This window comes from Wyeomyia smithii, chromosome 1, assembly GCF_029784165.1.
Source record: "Wyeomyia smithii strain HCP4-BCI-WySm-NY-G18 chromosome 1, ASM2978416v1, whole genome shotgun sequence".
NCBI classification, from domain to species: Eukaryota; Metazoa; Arthropoda; class Insecta; order Diptera; family Culicidae; genus Wyeomyia; species Wyeomyia smithii.
In genome coordinates this window covers 115,412,437-115,430,317 of record NC_073694.1, presented here as the reverse complement: position 1 = coordinate 115,430,317, position 17,881 = coordinate 115,412,437, and the positions used below count along the sequence as shown (strand labels likewise).

General features: G+C 40.7%; 2 protein-coding genes across 2 annotated transcripts in view; one reads left to right on the top strand and one right to left on the bottom strand.

Annotated features, from left to right (window-relative positions):
* The window catches only part of LOC129717113 (contactin), a 79,374-nt gene extending 77,258 nt beyond the window's left edge, over positions 1 to 2,116 (top strand). The window contains exon 4 of the mRNA XM_055666956.1: positions 1,901 to 2,116. Coding sequence (XP_055522931.1) covers positions 1,901 to 2,116 — 216 coding nt within the window. The remainder of the gene's footprint in view (positions 1 to 1,900) is intronic.
* A 375-nt stretch (positions 2,117 to 2,491) lies between these two features.
* Positions 2,492 to 17,598, bottom strand: LOC129717112 (epithelial splicing regulatory protein 2-like). Its single transcript, XM_055666955.1, has 2 exons — positions 17,593 to 17,598; positions 2,492 to 2,953 (listed from the first exon to the last, which is right to left on the bottom strand). The coding sequence occupies exons 1-2, from the start codon at positions 17,596 to 17,598 to the stop codon at positions 2,492 to 2,494; spliced, it is 468 nt and encodes a 155-aa protein (XP_055522930.1).
* Positions 17,599 to 17,881: the final 283 nt, after the last annotated feature.

Below are 17,881 nucleotides of genomic sequence, written 5' to 3'. Positions count from 1 at the left end.
TAACATTTAGTTAACATTAACGCCATACAATATGGAACGTGCTCACCGCCGTAAGATGCTCTTCCGTACTGAACTGGATCTTTGTTGACGACATGGAAGTGACGACATAGCTTTTTCGTCGACCGTGTTCTGATCTAAACGACTTGAAACCGACTGGCACTGACCGTTGACGTTCTCTGCCTTTTCTACTCGTGTTCGATGCCGTCTCTTCCCACTCGCGCCGGTCTGTGTTCGGGACCTTTATAATCTCCAACGCGATTTTCTAGTAAACGCCCACGTGCCTGCGTCAGAATTATTGTTTAACCCACATGATTGAGACATCAATTTTGTGTCAACTTATGGTGAATCGGTGCATCTCGGGTCTGGACGTGACTGATTTGTTCTCTGATCTTACTATTGGGAGCGGTCTCTTATGTGCTGTCCCAGTTGGCCTCCTCTCACAAATTTTGACACGTGTGGAACCTAACTGCTAATCACTAATCATTTTCCGATCTTGCCGTGACTATTACGATTTTACAATGCGTCCTTTGTCAGACTGCTTCCACGGAAGGCTCACTTCAAAATTTATTGTCACCAGATCGCTATTATTTCACTTAGACTGTCCGATAGACAGTCGTACTTTCTGGTGAAGCACTGATTCGTCTGGCGTACAAGGATCGAATGGGAGTCACCTCTGTACTCGCCACGATGAATTCCTTTTTTCTCTTTTCGACACGAGCGGAAGCTGCTCTCACTGTCAAAGTCAAACCCAAGCGGTGAGCAACATAATTTCTAGCGTGCGTTTATTTTCAAGTAATCTGTGGGGCTCGGACTTATAGCTATACGGCGATGATTCTACACTGAGCAAAATTTGTTGACACTTTCCAAATAATCTTTTGTAAATGCCTGATTTTCATTGTGTTTAACACTAAACGTAACACAACTCTACCGTAGCGGAAATTTTTTTGTGAATCGGCGATTAACCGATTCACAAAAAATTCAAAACTTATCCTTCGGGATGTTGGTCAGAGACTAAACGGTCAACAAAACCCTTGAGCAGACCTCCAGTTATAATCGACTTAATCGATCCCACATTATATGCGCAAACCTCGGCTGTTTGCCAAATCTTAATCTCCTTACTACATCATCATAATGTTTATAAACGCCAGCTGCGCCTGGCAGAACTACTAGAAGCTAACAAAATGTCTCTGACCAAGTCTTTGTCAAGTTTTCTCATTATTCATGCCCACTACGGCATACATTAATTCGGATTCTAGCCTATCCTATAACTATGATAGGCTCAATCTCACACAAAACGAAAGAAGCTTACCAATTAGTATTTGGCATGACGTGCCAATATTTATATATTTACAAGGACGAAATTTGGTTTGTGATAAATATGAGAAAAGCTGAATTTAGGCAAGCTAATCGCCATGAGCCCAGAACAAGGGGCCCTTGGGTCGCGTTACTTTTGTTTTGAATTTCATGGCGACCCTCGGATTTTAACCTTTGAGAACGCATTCGAAATAATTGGATATACAACAGAAAATTTGTGAACGCCGAGCCAGTCTTGGTTGGGGTTCTCCGAGATTCATGCTTTTAAGTCTCTAACCGAACTCTGCTTCTTCATGTTCTACCTACTTTTACTTCTGGTTTCTCTGGTTCGTTTCATCTCGCTACGATTACGGATCGATTTACTTCTATGGTTTCTGCTTTGTTGATAATGGCCGTAAGCTTCCACTCTCTATCGCCACGGTTCTGCCGCCGATCTCGAGGTTTCCGCTCATCCTATCCAGAAACTCATTGAAGTGTTGCGAATCTCCCTGCGAACCGTTTCCAGCCCGACAGGGTGCGATTTCTCTCGAATCGCGAACGGCAAGCGGTTTTGAGTTACCACTTTGATTTTCCCATTTTGTTTTAGGAGCATCGATTTCTGATTGTCGGCCCGATCTGGGAGTTTGCTCCAGGTTCGATTTACGCTGTTCAGGTGGAGAGGTGTAACGGCCCCCACGCGTCCCGTAGAGGCCTACAGGGTTCCGTCACATTATTCTACCGCATTCTTTTCGACGCTGGCACGGCCAACGAACTTTTCTTTTCGACGTTGGCACGACCAACGAACTCCGCTTGGCTTGGGTGACGAAAACCGATACCCGTAAGCAAATTATATTAAAACAGAACAAAGTCCGAGGTTGGATACTTGATGAGTCGGTAACTCATCGACGTGCGAGAAATGAGTTACTGAAAATGTTTGTAAACAAGGTAGAGTGACGACAGCACGGCGCCCCACTCTCAGTAGATTTAGATTAAGTGTTCTAAAACAGAGACAGGCCGAGAAAAAGCCATTAGGGTAATAAGGATAGGTAGTGATTTCGCGAGGGGAAATTGTCTCTCGCGAAATACACTCTAGGGTTAGCCGAAAGTTCTCATGTAAGCCAAAAATCAATCGTTAAGTAAATGAGATTCCGCACGGTCATGTGACCGTGCGTACAGGAATTGCACGTCGGTTTATCTTTTAACTTCCGAAGATATCACAATTCCTGGTAGGGTAACCCGGGGTTTCCCTACATATTGGTGACAGCGGTGGGATGTTGGGCGGCAGATGGTGCGCCCCAGCTGGGGCAGGGGCTCCGTAGTACGTGGTTGGCGATACCGGTGGACTTGGGTAACCCCAGTACAGAATCGGCTGCAGATAGTAGGCCGCGGCAGGATGGGCCCGCGGAGGTAAAACTGTCGCCTGTGGGTGTCCGAAGGGGCTAAAGCCACCGAATGGGCTGCCGACGATGGTTCCGCCGGGTGACAGTAGCGGCGGTTTCGAAATACTCGACGGCTGCTGGAATCCTCCGTTCAGGACCATATTCATGTCGTCGCCGGAACACTGAAACACTTCGATGTAGCGCTGCCCCAGCTGGGGCGCACCATCTGCCGCCCAACATCCCACCGCTGTCACCAATATGTAGGGCAACCCCGGGTTACCCTACCAGGAATTATGATATCTTCGGAAGTTAAAAGATAAACCGACGTGCAATTCCTGTACGCACGGTCACACGACCGTGCAAAATCTCATTTACTTAACGATTGATTTTTGGCTTACATGAGAACTTTCGGCTAACCCTAGAGTGTATTTCGCGAGAGACAATTTCCCCTCGCGAAATCACTACCTATCCTTATTACCCTAATGGCCTTTTCTCGGCCTGTCTCTGTTTTAGAACACTTAATCTGAATCTACTGAGAGTGGGGCGCCGTGCTGTCGTCACTCTACCTTGTTTACAAACATTTTCGGTAACTCATTTCTCGCGCGTCGATGAGTTACCGACTCATCAAGTATCCAACCTCGGACTTTGTTCTGTTTTAATATAATTTGCTTACGGGTGTCGGTGTTCGTCACCCAAGCCAAGCGGAGTTCGTTGGCCGTGCCAACGTCGAAAAGAAAAGTTCGTTGGCCGTGCCAGCGTCGAAAAGAATGCGGTAGAATAATGTGACGGAGCCCTGTAGACATCTAGGGACGCGTGGGGGCCGTTACATCTGCCCTACTATCCGCAGCCGATTCTGTACTGGGGTTACCCAAGTCCGCCGGTATCGCCAACCACGTACTACGGAGCCCCTGCCCCAGCTGGGGCGCACCATCTGCCGCCCAACATCCCACCGCTGTCACCAATATGTAGGGCAACCCCGGGTTACCCTACCAGGAATTGTGATATCTTCGGAAGTTAAAAGATAAACCGACGCGCAATTCCTGTACGCACGGTCACACGACCGTGCGGAATCTCATTTACTTAACGATTGATTTTTGGCTTACATGAGAACTTTCGGCTAACCCTAGCCCGTTTGAAGATTGCTTTCGCTTCGCACTCGTTGGCATACAAAAGTAAAGCACACATTTTGCTTTATGAGAAAAAACAAAGAACTGTCGTCGCCCTCCGCATCTTTTCGTATTCATTTAGAACGTTGTGTCATTCCAGTGACTTGGTTTTCAAATTCATAAATTCGTTGAATTTTATTATGGAGCCTTCAACTTCAGCAGCACCACCTAATTCAATGTCTAGTAAGTTGTCAATTCATGGTGTTATACATATATTTAAATGTCCTCATTCAACCATAGAAACCGGATTAGGAAGATAACATATATATGAAACAATAAAACATCGAAAATTACTAGAAGAAATGAAAATTGCAGCGAAAGACATTTTTCCTGCTAATAAGTATAATGAACTTCAAATTTTCTGGAAACAATTCAACACGAGATTTAAGCGATCACAGCGGAAGATGATAATGCTGATGATGATTTTTTCAATTTGTAATTAGTTTGTATTACTTATGTTGTTTTAGTTTATTCAAAAAAAAAAAAAAAAAAAAAAAATATATATATATATATATATATATATATATATATATATATATATATATATATATATATATATATATATATATATATATATATATATATATATATATATATATATATATATATATATATATATATATATATATATATATATATATATATATATATATATATATATTAGGGTGTGTCGATTTAAAAATCGCTTAGGCACATATGATTTTCAGATTTTAGGGATCAAAATAAGATACTTTTCTCAAGAAACCATACCTCTTAAATGAATTCTGATGTCCCTTGTACTAACGTGTAGGTACCCAAAAGGTCAAATTTCAAAAAATCCTGTTTTGACCCATTTAGAGTGACCCAATCGAGTCCAGATGTATGACCGACCCCCACTAACTTTGGAGGGCTGACCCACCCATGCTAGTGTTACCCCCCTGGGACCCCCCTAGGGGGTCTCCCATACAAAAATATAAAAAAAATTCAAAAAATCACCATTTTTGGCACTTTATATGACAAAAATCAGTGAAATGGCTATTATTTTTCCGCACAAATGAAGTTTCTAGGAAAAAAATGTTTATTTTTGTTTTTGGATTTTCGTTTTCTCTTTAAAAATTTATTCGATCAGAACATAGGAAAGAAACTAAAAAATTATTGTTTGAAGTCTTTTTTGGTTTCAACACTGGGCAATTTCGCACGGCTCTCTAATGTCGCCTCCATAACAGCCTCTACATTTTCCGATATTACTCGTTTGGAAACGCTAGCTAGCAGTTGAACGTGTTGTTCCGTTCCTTGTATATGTAATGGAATATGCGGATCAGTAAATGGTGAATCATCTTCATTTAAATATGCTATCAATGTTTCATACGGAATGATTCGCGTGAATGGTGGTTCAAATACGTTATTTTTATCAGTCAAATCGATCATTTTCGTGTAATCGAAGCAATGGAAGTTTATATCTGGTTTTTTATATTCTCTAAGTTCCGATGGGTCTTCAACATTGTCTCGATATCGTAAAATTTTCTTGATAGCAGAGTCGCGCACCTCTTTCCTATCATCAAACAACATTGATAGCAAGATATTTTCCGAATGTGCAAAATATGGATTATTTTTAATTACATGATTGACAACAGTGCGTAAATTTGGCTCCAGAAATTGTGCCCAAGTAATGTACTTGAAAAATAATACACTACCGTACACGACAGAGCTGTAATACTTGATATTAAAATACATTGGCACATAAACCTTAATTATAAATTCAACCAGAATTCTTAAATTTTTGGGTGGTTTTTTCATTGTCACATATAATCGTAATAATCTAGCGGCCTTGGTGAGCCAGCGAGAATGTACAATTTTCCCTGGTTTTATGTTAGCCAGATCCACAGAAACCACGCCATTAGAAATTGCATGTGCCATGTCGTATAAGTACTGCGAATCGGTGGAATATTCGTGCTGTTCTGCAACAGGAGGCATATTTTCCAACGCAATTCTCTGAAAGTCGCTCACCACCTAAAAATATATAATAATTAAATAAATTTATTATGATTTCACCATTCAAAATGTTAGAAAATTATAATAAATGAGTGATAGCAATGACTTACCGGAAGAGCTTCAGAATTTTCAATTTGCTTGCTTAGTTTCCCGGTTGTTGATGTTGGTCCAGTGGTGGATGATTTATCCAAAACCCCAAACAAATGTCGAAACGGAAGTTCGTTGAAGTGTAGAAGGCAAACAAACCAATGCAATGGTCTTTTTAGCAGCAATTCGAATCTTCGTATAATTCCACCGTGTGTGCCAGTGTTTGTTGGCTCACCGTCAGTGCATATGCCAATCAATGCATCCAGAGATATGTTTTTATCGTTGAAAAATTCATTCAATTTTGTTGTTTTGTATTCAGCACTTTCCTCTACCAGTCTTGCGTAACCAATCAATCGAGAATTCGGTTCTCTCAAAATAACAAGGTGAGGTTCTTTTACCATCCTACTATGATACTTACCATCAATTTTTTCTCTCGTATAAGTATCATCTTTTCTGCCGTCGAATGAAAACGCTATTAAACTGGAATCATCAAACCTTTTGCGGAGCACTATTCGTCTGCATTTCTCTCTTTCTCTACGAACTTTCGATTTATCCATGATGAGAGGTTCGCCATGCTGATCTTTCATTTCAAAATCTTTGAAAAGACTGGTTGCCAATGCTGACGCTACTCTATCAGACACACCAAATCTGTCACACATCAAGGCAAAGTTAAAACAATCGTATCTTTCTGTGTATTGTGAACTTGTGCTTCTATTCATAACATCTTCATCAACCGTCATCGGTACGTCTACGTATGTTGTATCATCGGGATCTTCGTATGTTGGCATTGTTGGCATTGATGACGATGTCCCTTGCTCTTCAATTTCCATCAGAAATGCATCAATTGTTAGTCTTCTCTGTTTATGTTGATCGTGCATAAACTCTTTGAGGCGTTCTGGAACCAAACCGCAGTTACATTGAGCTGCCGTCAAATCGCATTTACATGCTCCAATATAAAAAATTTCGTTCAGAGTACCGGTAAACACTAAAAGGTCTCTATTCGTCTTCTTAATTTCGGCTTGGTATTTGTCAACCAATCTATTCTATTTAACAGCAACTTATTTTTTGAAATTATTTCCATACCAAGTTTTTCCCAAATTCCAACCAACCTATCTGTTACGTGATTAGAGAATTGTTTATAAGAAAACTTTTTTTGTTCTGTTTTTGCACGTTCGCTTAAGTAAAAATAATATCTCAAGATACCCAGATCGGTTGGTAAATTAATATCATTCAAATCAGAAGACACATTCGTTGTTTTGCTTTCGTCTCGATTAGACGCAAATTGTTTATCTCCGTTTGAGTTCGCAAAATAACAATACACGAGTTATCGTACGGGTGTTTTTTTGTCGATTAGTTCTTGTGTTGCGCGATAACAATAGCCTGTTGTATATCGGCAGAAATATCTGCACACTGGTAGGGGCAGGCTACCCCGCCAGTGATTCGATACGCAGCTGATATATCAGCAAGAATAATTCTCCCGCGTCGCTGTTACCCCGCTAGCAGCACGGACCACCATACGATCGAGCGAGTGGAAGTCAACTACAAGTGGCATCTACAAGGTCGCGTGTAAGATACGGCCACTGTGTCACAACACGAAGCTGGATCGTCATTGCTTGTTCTGCGGAGACACTCGATTAATCCAACTATCAGCCGTGAGGTCGTGACTTAGACGTTCGGTTATTATTATTATTACTACAATTATTATTATTATTATTATTATTATTATTACTATTGTTATTAGTATTAGTATTACTGTCTTTTTTTTATTTGATCCATTGTAGATTGAAAAATTGTTTTTAAAATTTAATATCAACTACTTGAACCCCCCCCCCCCATATTCGAATATTTATCGTTTGTGTGCGGTAGAGCGTAACGCTCCCGCAAAATGGACGACATGCAGGTGCAACTTTTCCTGGATGTGGAAACAAACGGGGAAGAAATTGAAATTTCTCCCATCAGCTCACCCCTACCTTCCCCTGTGCCCTCCCCTTTGCCAAGTCCTGTACCAAGAGTACCGGAAGTACGGGTAAAAGCTTACCCAGATGCCGCTGGCGGTCCCTACGTTGTTTTTTTCCGGCCCATAAAGAAGCCATTGAATATTATTCAAATTGGCAAAGACCTGGCAAAACATTTTTCGGCCGTAACCGAGATTACGAAGGTGAGGCCGAACAAACTGCGAGTTGTCGTGAGTAGCTTGAAGCAAGCAAACGAAATTGCTGGCTACGAGCTCTTCACGAGAGAGTATCGCGTGTACATCCCTGCCAAGGATGTAGAAATCGACGGTGTGGTTACCGAGGGGAATCTCACTGTCGATGACATTTTGCGTCATGGTGTTGGCTGTTTTAAAAACCCCTTGATGCAAAGTGTAAAGATACTGGATTGCAAGCAATTGCATTTAGTATCCATCGAAGAAGGGAAGAAGAAATTCCTCCCTCGGATTCCTTCCGAGTAACATTCGCCGGATCCGCGCTGCCGAACTACGTCCGCTTGGACAGGGTTCGTCTACCTGTACGCCTGTTCGTACCGCGGGTCATGCATTGCCAAAACTGTAAGCAGTTAGGTCACACAGCCACCTACTGCTGCAACAAGGCACGCTGTAGCAAGTGCGGAGGCAATCATGCTGAGAACGCTTGCAGTGGGGATACTGAAAAGTGTCTTTATTGCGAGGGAACTCGGCATGACCTTCCGGCATGTCCCGAGTACAAACAGCGCGATGAAAAAGTTAAGCGTTCCCTTAAGGAACGATCAAAGCGCTCTTTTGCAGAAATGCTTAAGAGGGCTGAGCCACCCTTGACAGGAAACATCTTTTCCTTCTTGCCAACTGATGAGGGTACATCTGACGATCCCGTCGAAGGGTGTTCCTATGCCTTGCCAGAGGGATCTAGGAAGAGGAGAATGCTCAACTCTCCTAATCTTTCTCGCAAAGGTCGTAAGATAACCCCTAGCGGAATGACCAATAAGACAACACAAAAAGGAAGCGGTGAAGAAAAACCGAAGCAAGTACCCCCCGGTTTTAATTTCAAATCAAACCAGGAGTACCCACCGCTTCCTGGGGCACCAAAAACCCCTCGTGCACCCATTTCTCGATCAGAAGATTAAAAAGAAACAGGGTTCATAAAATTTTCTGATATTGTGGACTGAATTTTTTAAACATTCAACATACCAGATCCCCTACAAAATATTCTTCTTGCCCTTCTTCCTACAGTGAAAACCTTTTTGAAGCAACTAGCAGCACCTTGGCCCCTCATTTCAGCTATTATATCTTTCGATGACTAATACGGCGAAAGAGGTTAGGAATTTTGTCACTGTGTTACAGTGGAATTGCAGAAGTATCATCCCCAAATTCGATTTTTTTTCTCATTTGATGAATACATACAATTGTGACGCATTCGCGCTCTGTGAAACCTTTCTCAATTCGAACGATCAACTCAATTTCCACGATTTTAACATTATTCGTCGAGATCGAGACTCACACGGTGGAGGGGTACTTTTAGGGATCAAAAAGTGCTATTCTTTTTTCAGAATCGACCTCCCCTCGATCTCGAATATTGAAGTTGTTGCCATTCAAACGAATTTGAATGGAAAACACCTTTGCCTTGTTTCGTTATATATTCCCCCATCCGCGCGGATTGAACAGAAGCAACTCCTTGATATAGCAGAATTGCTTCCCGCACCTTTTATGATTTTGGGAGATTTTAACTCTCACTGTTCGCTATGGGGGTCGCTGTACGACGACAACCGATCTTCTTTAATCTGTAACTTGATCGACGACTTCAATATGACAGTTTTGAATACTGGGGAAGCGACACGCGTACCTAATCCTCCAGCACGTGAAAGCGTGCTTGACCTATCCCTCTGCTCGACATCACTAGCGTTAGATTGCCAGTGGAAAGTAATCAACGATCCCCACGGTAGTGATCATCTTCCAATCGTTATATCAATTGCTAATGGTTCAACTCCCCCGAACCCAATCAATATTTCCTACGACCTTACACGTAATATTGATTGGAAGCGTTATGAGTCTATTATAGCGGAATCTATCGAGACTCACGAGGAACTTCCTCCGGAGGAAGAATACGCGTTCTTAGCTGGCTTGATAATCGACGCCGCGACTCAAGCTTTGACGAAACCGATACCCGGGGTAACGATTAGACAGCGCCCTCCCAACAAATGGTGGGACAAAGAGTGCTCTGAGCTGTACGTGCGAAGGTCCGCGGCGTATAAGGACTACCGGGAGTACGGCACTGTCAACCTGCTTCGAAAGTACGAGGCACTGGGCAGGCAGATGAAGAGCTTAGTAAAGGCGAAAAAACGCGGGTACTGGCGGCGGTTCGTAAACGCGTTGTCGAGGGAAACAGCGATGAGCACTCTTGGGATACCGCCAGGCGCATGCGGAACCGTGTCGTTTCGAATGAGAGTGAGGAGTATTCAGATCGCTGGATACTCGATTTTGCCAAAAAGGTCTGTCCGGACTCTGTACCGGAACAGAAAACCTTTCGCGACGCGTTTATAGTAACTACGGAAGAGCCTCCATTTTCGATGTTGGAATTTTCAATGGCTCTCCTGTCGTGCAACAATAAGGCTCCAGGGTTAGATAGAATAAAATTCAACCTGTTGAAAAATCTACCCGACTCTGCAAAAAGACGCTTGTTGAATTTGTTCAACAAGTTTCTTGAGCTAAATATTGTTCCGCATGACTGGAGGGAGGTAAAAGTCATTGCTATTGGGAAACCTGCCTCTGATCACAATTCATATAGGCCGATTGTGATGCTCTCTTGCCTCCGGAAATTAATGGAGAAAATGATCCTCTTACGGTTAGACAAATGGGTCGAAACAAACGGTTTACTTTCAGATACTCAATTTGGCTTTCGCCGGGGCAAAGGGACGAACGATTGCCTAGCGTTGCTTTCTACTGAAATTCAACTCGCATTTGCTCGGAAAGAGCAAATGGCTTCTGCGTTCTTGGATATTAAGGGGGCTTTTGACTCTGTCTCTGTAGAAGTTTTGAGCGCGAAACTTCATTCGCAGGGACTTTCACCAAATTTGAATAACTTTTTGCTCAACTTGTTGTCAGAAAAGCATATGTATTTCTCACATGGCGATTCGACAACTTCCCGAATTAGTTACATGGGCCTTCCCCAGGGCTCATGTTTAAGTCCTCTCTTATATAATTTTAACGTCAATGACATCGATGAATGTCTTGCAAATTCATGCACGCTAAGGCAACTTGCAGACGATAGCGGTGTATCCATTACTGGTAGCGAGGCTAGCGATCTGCAAGGACCATTGCAAGATACCTTAGACAATTTGTCTGAATGGGCTCTTAAGCTGGGTATCGAATTCTCTCCGGAGAAAACTGAGTTGGTCGTTTTTTCTAGGAAGCATAACCCAGCTCAGCTGCAGCTCGTAATAACGGGTAAAACGATCTCTCAGGTTTTAGTCGCTAAATATCTCGGGGTCTGGTTCGACTCTAAACGCACCTGGGCTTGTCATATTAGGTATCTGACACGAAAATGCCAACAGAGGATTAATTTTCTTCGTACGATTACCAGAACCTGGTGGGGAGCCCACCCAGGAGACCTTCTGAGGTTATACCAAACAACAATACTGTCAGTTCTTGAGTACGGTTGTTTCTGCTTTCGCTCCGCTGCGAACACGCATATTTTGAAACTAGAAAGAATACAATATCGTTGTTTGCGTATTGCCTTGGGTTGCATGCAGTCGACCCATACGATGAGTCTTGAAGTGTTAGCGGGTATTCTTCCGTTGAAACATCGTTTTTGGAATCTCTCTTACCGGTTGCTAATTCGATGCACAGTTATGAACCCATTAGTAATTGAAAATTTCGAGAGGTTGGTCGACCTTAAATCTCAATCCAGATTTATGACTTTATATTTTGACTATATGGCTCAAGATATTAATCCTTCTTCATACGATTCCTCCAATGTCGCACTTTTAGATACTTCTAATAATGCTATATTCTTCGACACCACCATGAAACAAGACATTTCTGGTATCCCGGATCAATTGCGACCCCAAGAGATCCCTAAGATTTTTTCCAATAAGTTTAAACATGTTAGTTATGATAAAAGGTTTTACACTGACGGATCTAATCTAGATGAGTCCACTGGCTTCGGTGTTTTCCACGAAAATTTTACCGCCTCCTACAAACTCGATGCTCCTGCTTCCGTGTACGTCGCAGAACTTGCTGCTATTCAGTACTCTCGTGGAATCATCGAAACCCTACCCATAGACCACTACTTCATCTTCACAGATAGTCTCAGTGCCATTGAGGCTCTGCGATCGATGAAGCCTGTGAAGCACACCCCGTATTTCCTGGGGAAAATACGGCAGTTTTTAAGTGCTTTAACAGATAAAAATTACCGGGTTACCTTAGCGTGGGTCCCTTCTCATTGCTCGATTCCGGGTAATGAAAAGGCTGACTCTTTAGCTAAGGTGGGTGCTATTGATGGCGGTATTTATGAAAGACCAATTGCTTATGATGAATTTTATAGCATTGTGCGTCAGAGAACACTCAACAGTTGGCAATCATCATGGAACTCAGATGAACTGGGACGGTGGCTACATTCCATTTTTCCTAAGGTATCGACGAAAGCATGGTTCAAGGGGTTGGATGTAGGTCGGGACTTCATTCGCGTGATGTCCAGACTTATGTCCAATCACTACACGTTAAACACGCATCTCTTTCGTATAGGGCTTGTAGACAGTAATCACTGCGTTTGTGGCGATGGCTACCATGACATCGAGCATGTTGTTTGGTCGTGTGCCGAATTCTGTGATGTTAGGTCCGAGCTTATAGATTCCCTCCGGGCCCGAGGAAAACAACCGAACGTACCCGTTAGAGACATTCTGGGAAGCGGTGATCTCCAGTACATGGCACAACTGTACTGTTATTTGAAAAAGACTGACATTAAAATTTAATATTCTTTTGTCTATTTGTCAGAATACCCGTATACGACGCTGGAGACACGAACACGAAGAGCCTAAATCTATGTTTAAAAAACAAAAAAGAACACCAGTCGAAACACAAATAGATCGTATATCTTAATTAGTTTTAAGCAAGAATTGTATTTCCCTCCTCTCACCTTAAATCCCCACTAGCTCGTAGTCGGCCGCGAGAATAAATAAAAGGCCTCCCTCTTTTCCCTGCTAACGTAGAATTAATACGAATTGTACTTGGCTCAGTAAAACAGAAAATGTATCGTGCCGTGTCAAATAAACTAATTTTAAACAAATCAGAAGACACACCAAAAACAGCAACATCATGCTTGGGTATATGACTCATTGAGTTTTCGATAGCTGATGATGTTGTTGCTATTTCATCTTGCGGGTTCATTGTAAACTAAAAAAAATATATTTTGACTTTAACAATTTTCACTTTCACTTTCAGGTTTTTATTTCAGGTGTTGACTCTTTGGCGGACGATGTAGAATGATTTATGTTGACGTTTCTATCCTATACGAAACCTACACTAGTTCTACACCCAAGTATGATGACAGTTCTATAAGGTATGCTATTCACGTCGATGCATTAGTATTAGTGATCGTTATGAACTTTTTCCAATTTTGTATGGAATTTGAAATGATTTTGCATTTTAAACTAAACTTATTGAACATTCTTTCCTGAAAAGTTATAGAAATGATGTTGAAACATGTTTTATTTGTGGGGAATACATAAACATGCTGCGGTCTAGGTAAAATATGCTGTTTTTCATCAATTTGCCGGTAACCTTTTTGCACTTTTCTTTTTTTTCTTGTACTCTAATAGCGCTTCTAAATGGAGTCGCTTATGTTTCATACAGTAACAAAAGTCATGAGCTATGACAAAGACTAAGATTATGCTCCAACTATTAGAAATATAGCATTTTTATTTATTTTATTTCGACATATTGTCGCAACTTTTCACACTAAATCTAAATTAATATCAATTTTTAGTGTGTTTCAACTGGAGATTCACTCTCCAACTAAAAAAATCGATATAAAACAACATAAAACGAGAAATTTCCAAAAATGTTCTGAATTCCATACAAAACGCGAAATTTTTCATAACGAGATTTGTCTGTGTGCGTGGATAGACAAAAATGTAGCATACCTTGTAGAACTGTCATCATACTTGGGTTCTACACAGAGTGAATAGATAGAGAGACGCAGAGAGAAATTCAGTCAAAACAGCAACACGGTTTATTTATGTATCCATCAAAATATTTTTCTGGCAGCCCCTTTTTGCTCAAGTTCCAGTTGACTTCAACGGAGTGTTGTTATCGTCAGAGTGAAAAGATAGTTATTGTATTTAAATTTAAAACAAGTTCGTTTGATAAAGTTTGATAGAGATAGATAAAATGAAGTGCGTTTTGTGTAATAACAAAAAACAGTAAGGAATGTGAGTTTTTTTCGTTTCCCGAAGAATCCGATTGTGAGGAAACAGTGGATGGATTTTTGTTGCCTCCCAGCAGACTATTTCATTGACGAAAACACCCGACTTTGCAGTGTTCGTTTGGTTTTTCTGGTTTCAGACTCTGCGTCACTCTATTTATTCACTCTGGTTCTACAGTGTGCGTGGGAACAGTGGAAACGGAGCATCCGTGCGTGGTAGCCGTTGTGGTAGCATACCAGCGGTGCTCGCCTGACTGGTCGAAATAAAAATATTACATATGATGTAACAGAGTGATATACGATTTTATGTTCAAAAGGACGCCAACTGCAAACGCCATCTGCAATGAGAATGGCTCAGAAAAATGTGTAATTGTGTATGTATGCGCTGAAGACTCAGGACCGAATCCCATGCGAAGCAGGAGAAAACAAAAATCCAAAAACAAAAAAAAAACATTTTTTTCCTAGAAACTTCATTTGTGCGGAAAAATAATAGCCATTTCACTGATTTTTGTCATATAAAGTGCCAAAAATGGCGATTTTTTGATATTTTTTGATATTTTTGTATGGGAGACCCCCTAGGGGGGTCCCAGGGGGGTAACACTAGCATGGGTGGGTCGGCCCTCCAAAGTTAGTGGGGGTCGGTCATACATTTGGACTCGATTGGGGCACTCTAAATGGGTCAAAACAGGATTTTTTGAAATTTGACCTTTTGGGTACCTACACGTTAGTACAAAGGACATCAGAATTCATTTTAGAGGTATGGTTTTTTGAGCAAAGTATCTTATTTTGATCCCTAGAATCCGAAAATCATATGTGCCTAAGCGATTTTTTGATCCCCTACAAATCGAACCGCCCTAATATGTATGTATATATATATATATATATATATATATATATATATATATATATATATATATATATATATATATATATATATATATATATATATATATATATATATATATATATATATATATATATATATATATATATATATATATATATATATATATATATATATATATATATATATATATATATATATATATATATATATATATATATATATATATATATATATATATATATATATATATATATATATATATATATATATATATATATATATATATATATATATATATATATATATATATATATATATTTCGGCAAAATTTGTTTAGTGCAAGGGGTTGTCCATAAATAACGTATTTTTTCAATGGAAAGGACGCCCGGTGGCACTACTTGTGGTCAAAGATCATATAATTCTATAAAAAAGGAAAAAAGTGCCAAAAAATATTAAAAATTGGATTTCGTGCTTTATGGACGGCCCCATACAAAAAATTGATGCCAAATTCGTGTTCAGCGCCCCAAAATTATGTAAATACCAAGTTTTTGTCGCATTTATCGACACTTTTTTTGCTTGGCCAGCCTTTGTATGGAGTCACCCCACTGTGCTGTGTTGCTAGTATCTCGCAACTCGTGCTGCACAATGACTCTATTTCTGGCTGCCATATAAACATGTCGACTAAGGACTTCCTCTTTGGGCATGCTCCACGGACTCAAGTCGTCCGGACCACTATTGCCGTGTTTCTTGAACACGATGTAATCAAAATTATTCCCAATTTGAAGCGTATGCTTCTTTAAAAATTCTGCTCCGATTATTCCGTCGCTTGGCAGATTTGCTAATATGTGAAATTGTGTCGGGATTAGGAAGTCTCCGACTATTAAATCCAACGTAATTGTACCTGATGTTCGCACAATGTTGCGGCCAATACCTCCAAAAGTAGTTACATTCTGTGTATTCACCGGTACATTCAAAAGGTTTACAATGCGTGCATTAATTATATTCGTGCATGCACCTGTATCTAAGATAAAGTTTAACGTAAATTGGACATTCTGCCTAGCCAGCAGCGTTAACATTAAGCACCCTTTGACATCGTAATAGACGCGCTTAGCCACACAAGCGCTGTTATCTCTTATGTGATTGCATGCGGTCTCCCAATCTGATATTTTAATGTTGCTGGGTTCATCTGTGCACATACGCCAGTCGACGTCCTGACACAATTCTGCGAAGTCATCGCTGAAATACTCTTGTGCAAACGGATCTTTTATACCTTGTTTTGGGTAATTTGTATCCCCCCTTCCAGTATGTCTTATACTCAAAATATTTCGGTGTCTGCGGTCGCACGAGTGATCGGACCGTCTGTTCATTGATCCACTCTGACCATAATAATTGTGCTGCCTGTTTCTGGCATAGTTCTCCTGATTACGCCAATTCCTAGGAGCGTCGTGATTGTTATAACTGGGCCGATTCCCGCTATATCTTTCATAATTTCTAGTCCTGCGACTGATATGCTTATCTCTTTTGAACCACCTTTTTCTATAACTCGTACCCGTGTGGTTGATTGAGAAAATATTTCTGCTTCTGATACAATGCTTGGGCGCGCCGTGCTGTTTTTCGAGCAATTCTAAGCCACGCCATCGCTTTTCAATATCAGAGATATGTTTGATCTCCTGTTAATAATTTTCTAAGTTATTCAGCAGCTCCTCTAAATTCAGCATTTCTCTACCTCCGGCGGCTTCTTTCAATAAGCGGTCGTGCAGCCCTGCTATGCAATGTAACCGGAGACTCACTATCATACAAGACTTCCCACTTTTGTTTTCGTAGGAGTCGATTTGTCTCTTAATTTTAATTACTCTTTTTTTTTGTATTCAGGGAAGGTCTCATACACTCCCTGCCTCAATGTTTCTACCTGAATAATTACCGCTCCTATAGATATATTTTCTCCAAATTCCTTGTAAAGATTCTTTTTGACCTGTTTCCAAGTATCTGCTCTTATTTTATGTAATGCGGCAGCTGCTTTGCCTTTCAATAAAATTATATAAATCGGAGAAGTGTGTGGCACTCCCTCAGGTATTTTTAGGGCAAATTGCTCAATATGGTAAATGAACGCTTCTAGTTCGTCTACCGATCCGTCATATTCTGGGATGCACTGCATGGCATCTCTTCCTAGGAAGTGTACTCCATTTTACAATAAATAATACTCTTCCGGATAAAAGAAAATAATCCCAAAATTTCTTTTAATTAATTGTAAATTAACGGGTGTTAAATAAAAAATGAGAATTTTTTCAATCACATATAAAAAAAATTTTTTTTTTCATCGATTTCAGTATTTTTTATTAATAACATAATGTGTTTTCTTCAAAAAAATATCAGTGAATGTTTGAGTAAGAGCCGTGGTCTGCTGTTCAACGCAACTTTGTTGCGATGCTCTCACAAGAACGTTGTACGGCACTTACGTCCATTTTCCGGATACAATTCCGGAATCTTGTAGTCAGTTGCTTCGTATCCTTGGCCCTCCAATTGTTTTTATATACTAGGGCACTGAGTTAGCCAAAGAAATCCTCTACGCGGCACTGGGGCAAGTTTGTTGGGTTACGATCTTTCGGCACGAACGGTATCTTTTTCTCCTCAAGATACGCCAGCGTTTTCTTGGCGTAATGGGAAGACGCCTTGTCTGGCCAGAAGACGTACTTCCCATCCGCGTGATGCTCGTTCAGGAACGGCAGCAGGATTTTATCGAGGCAC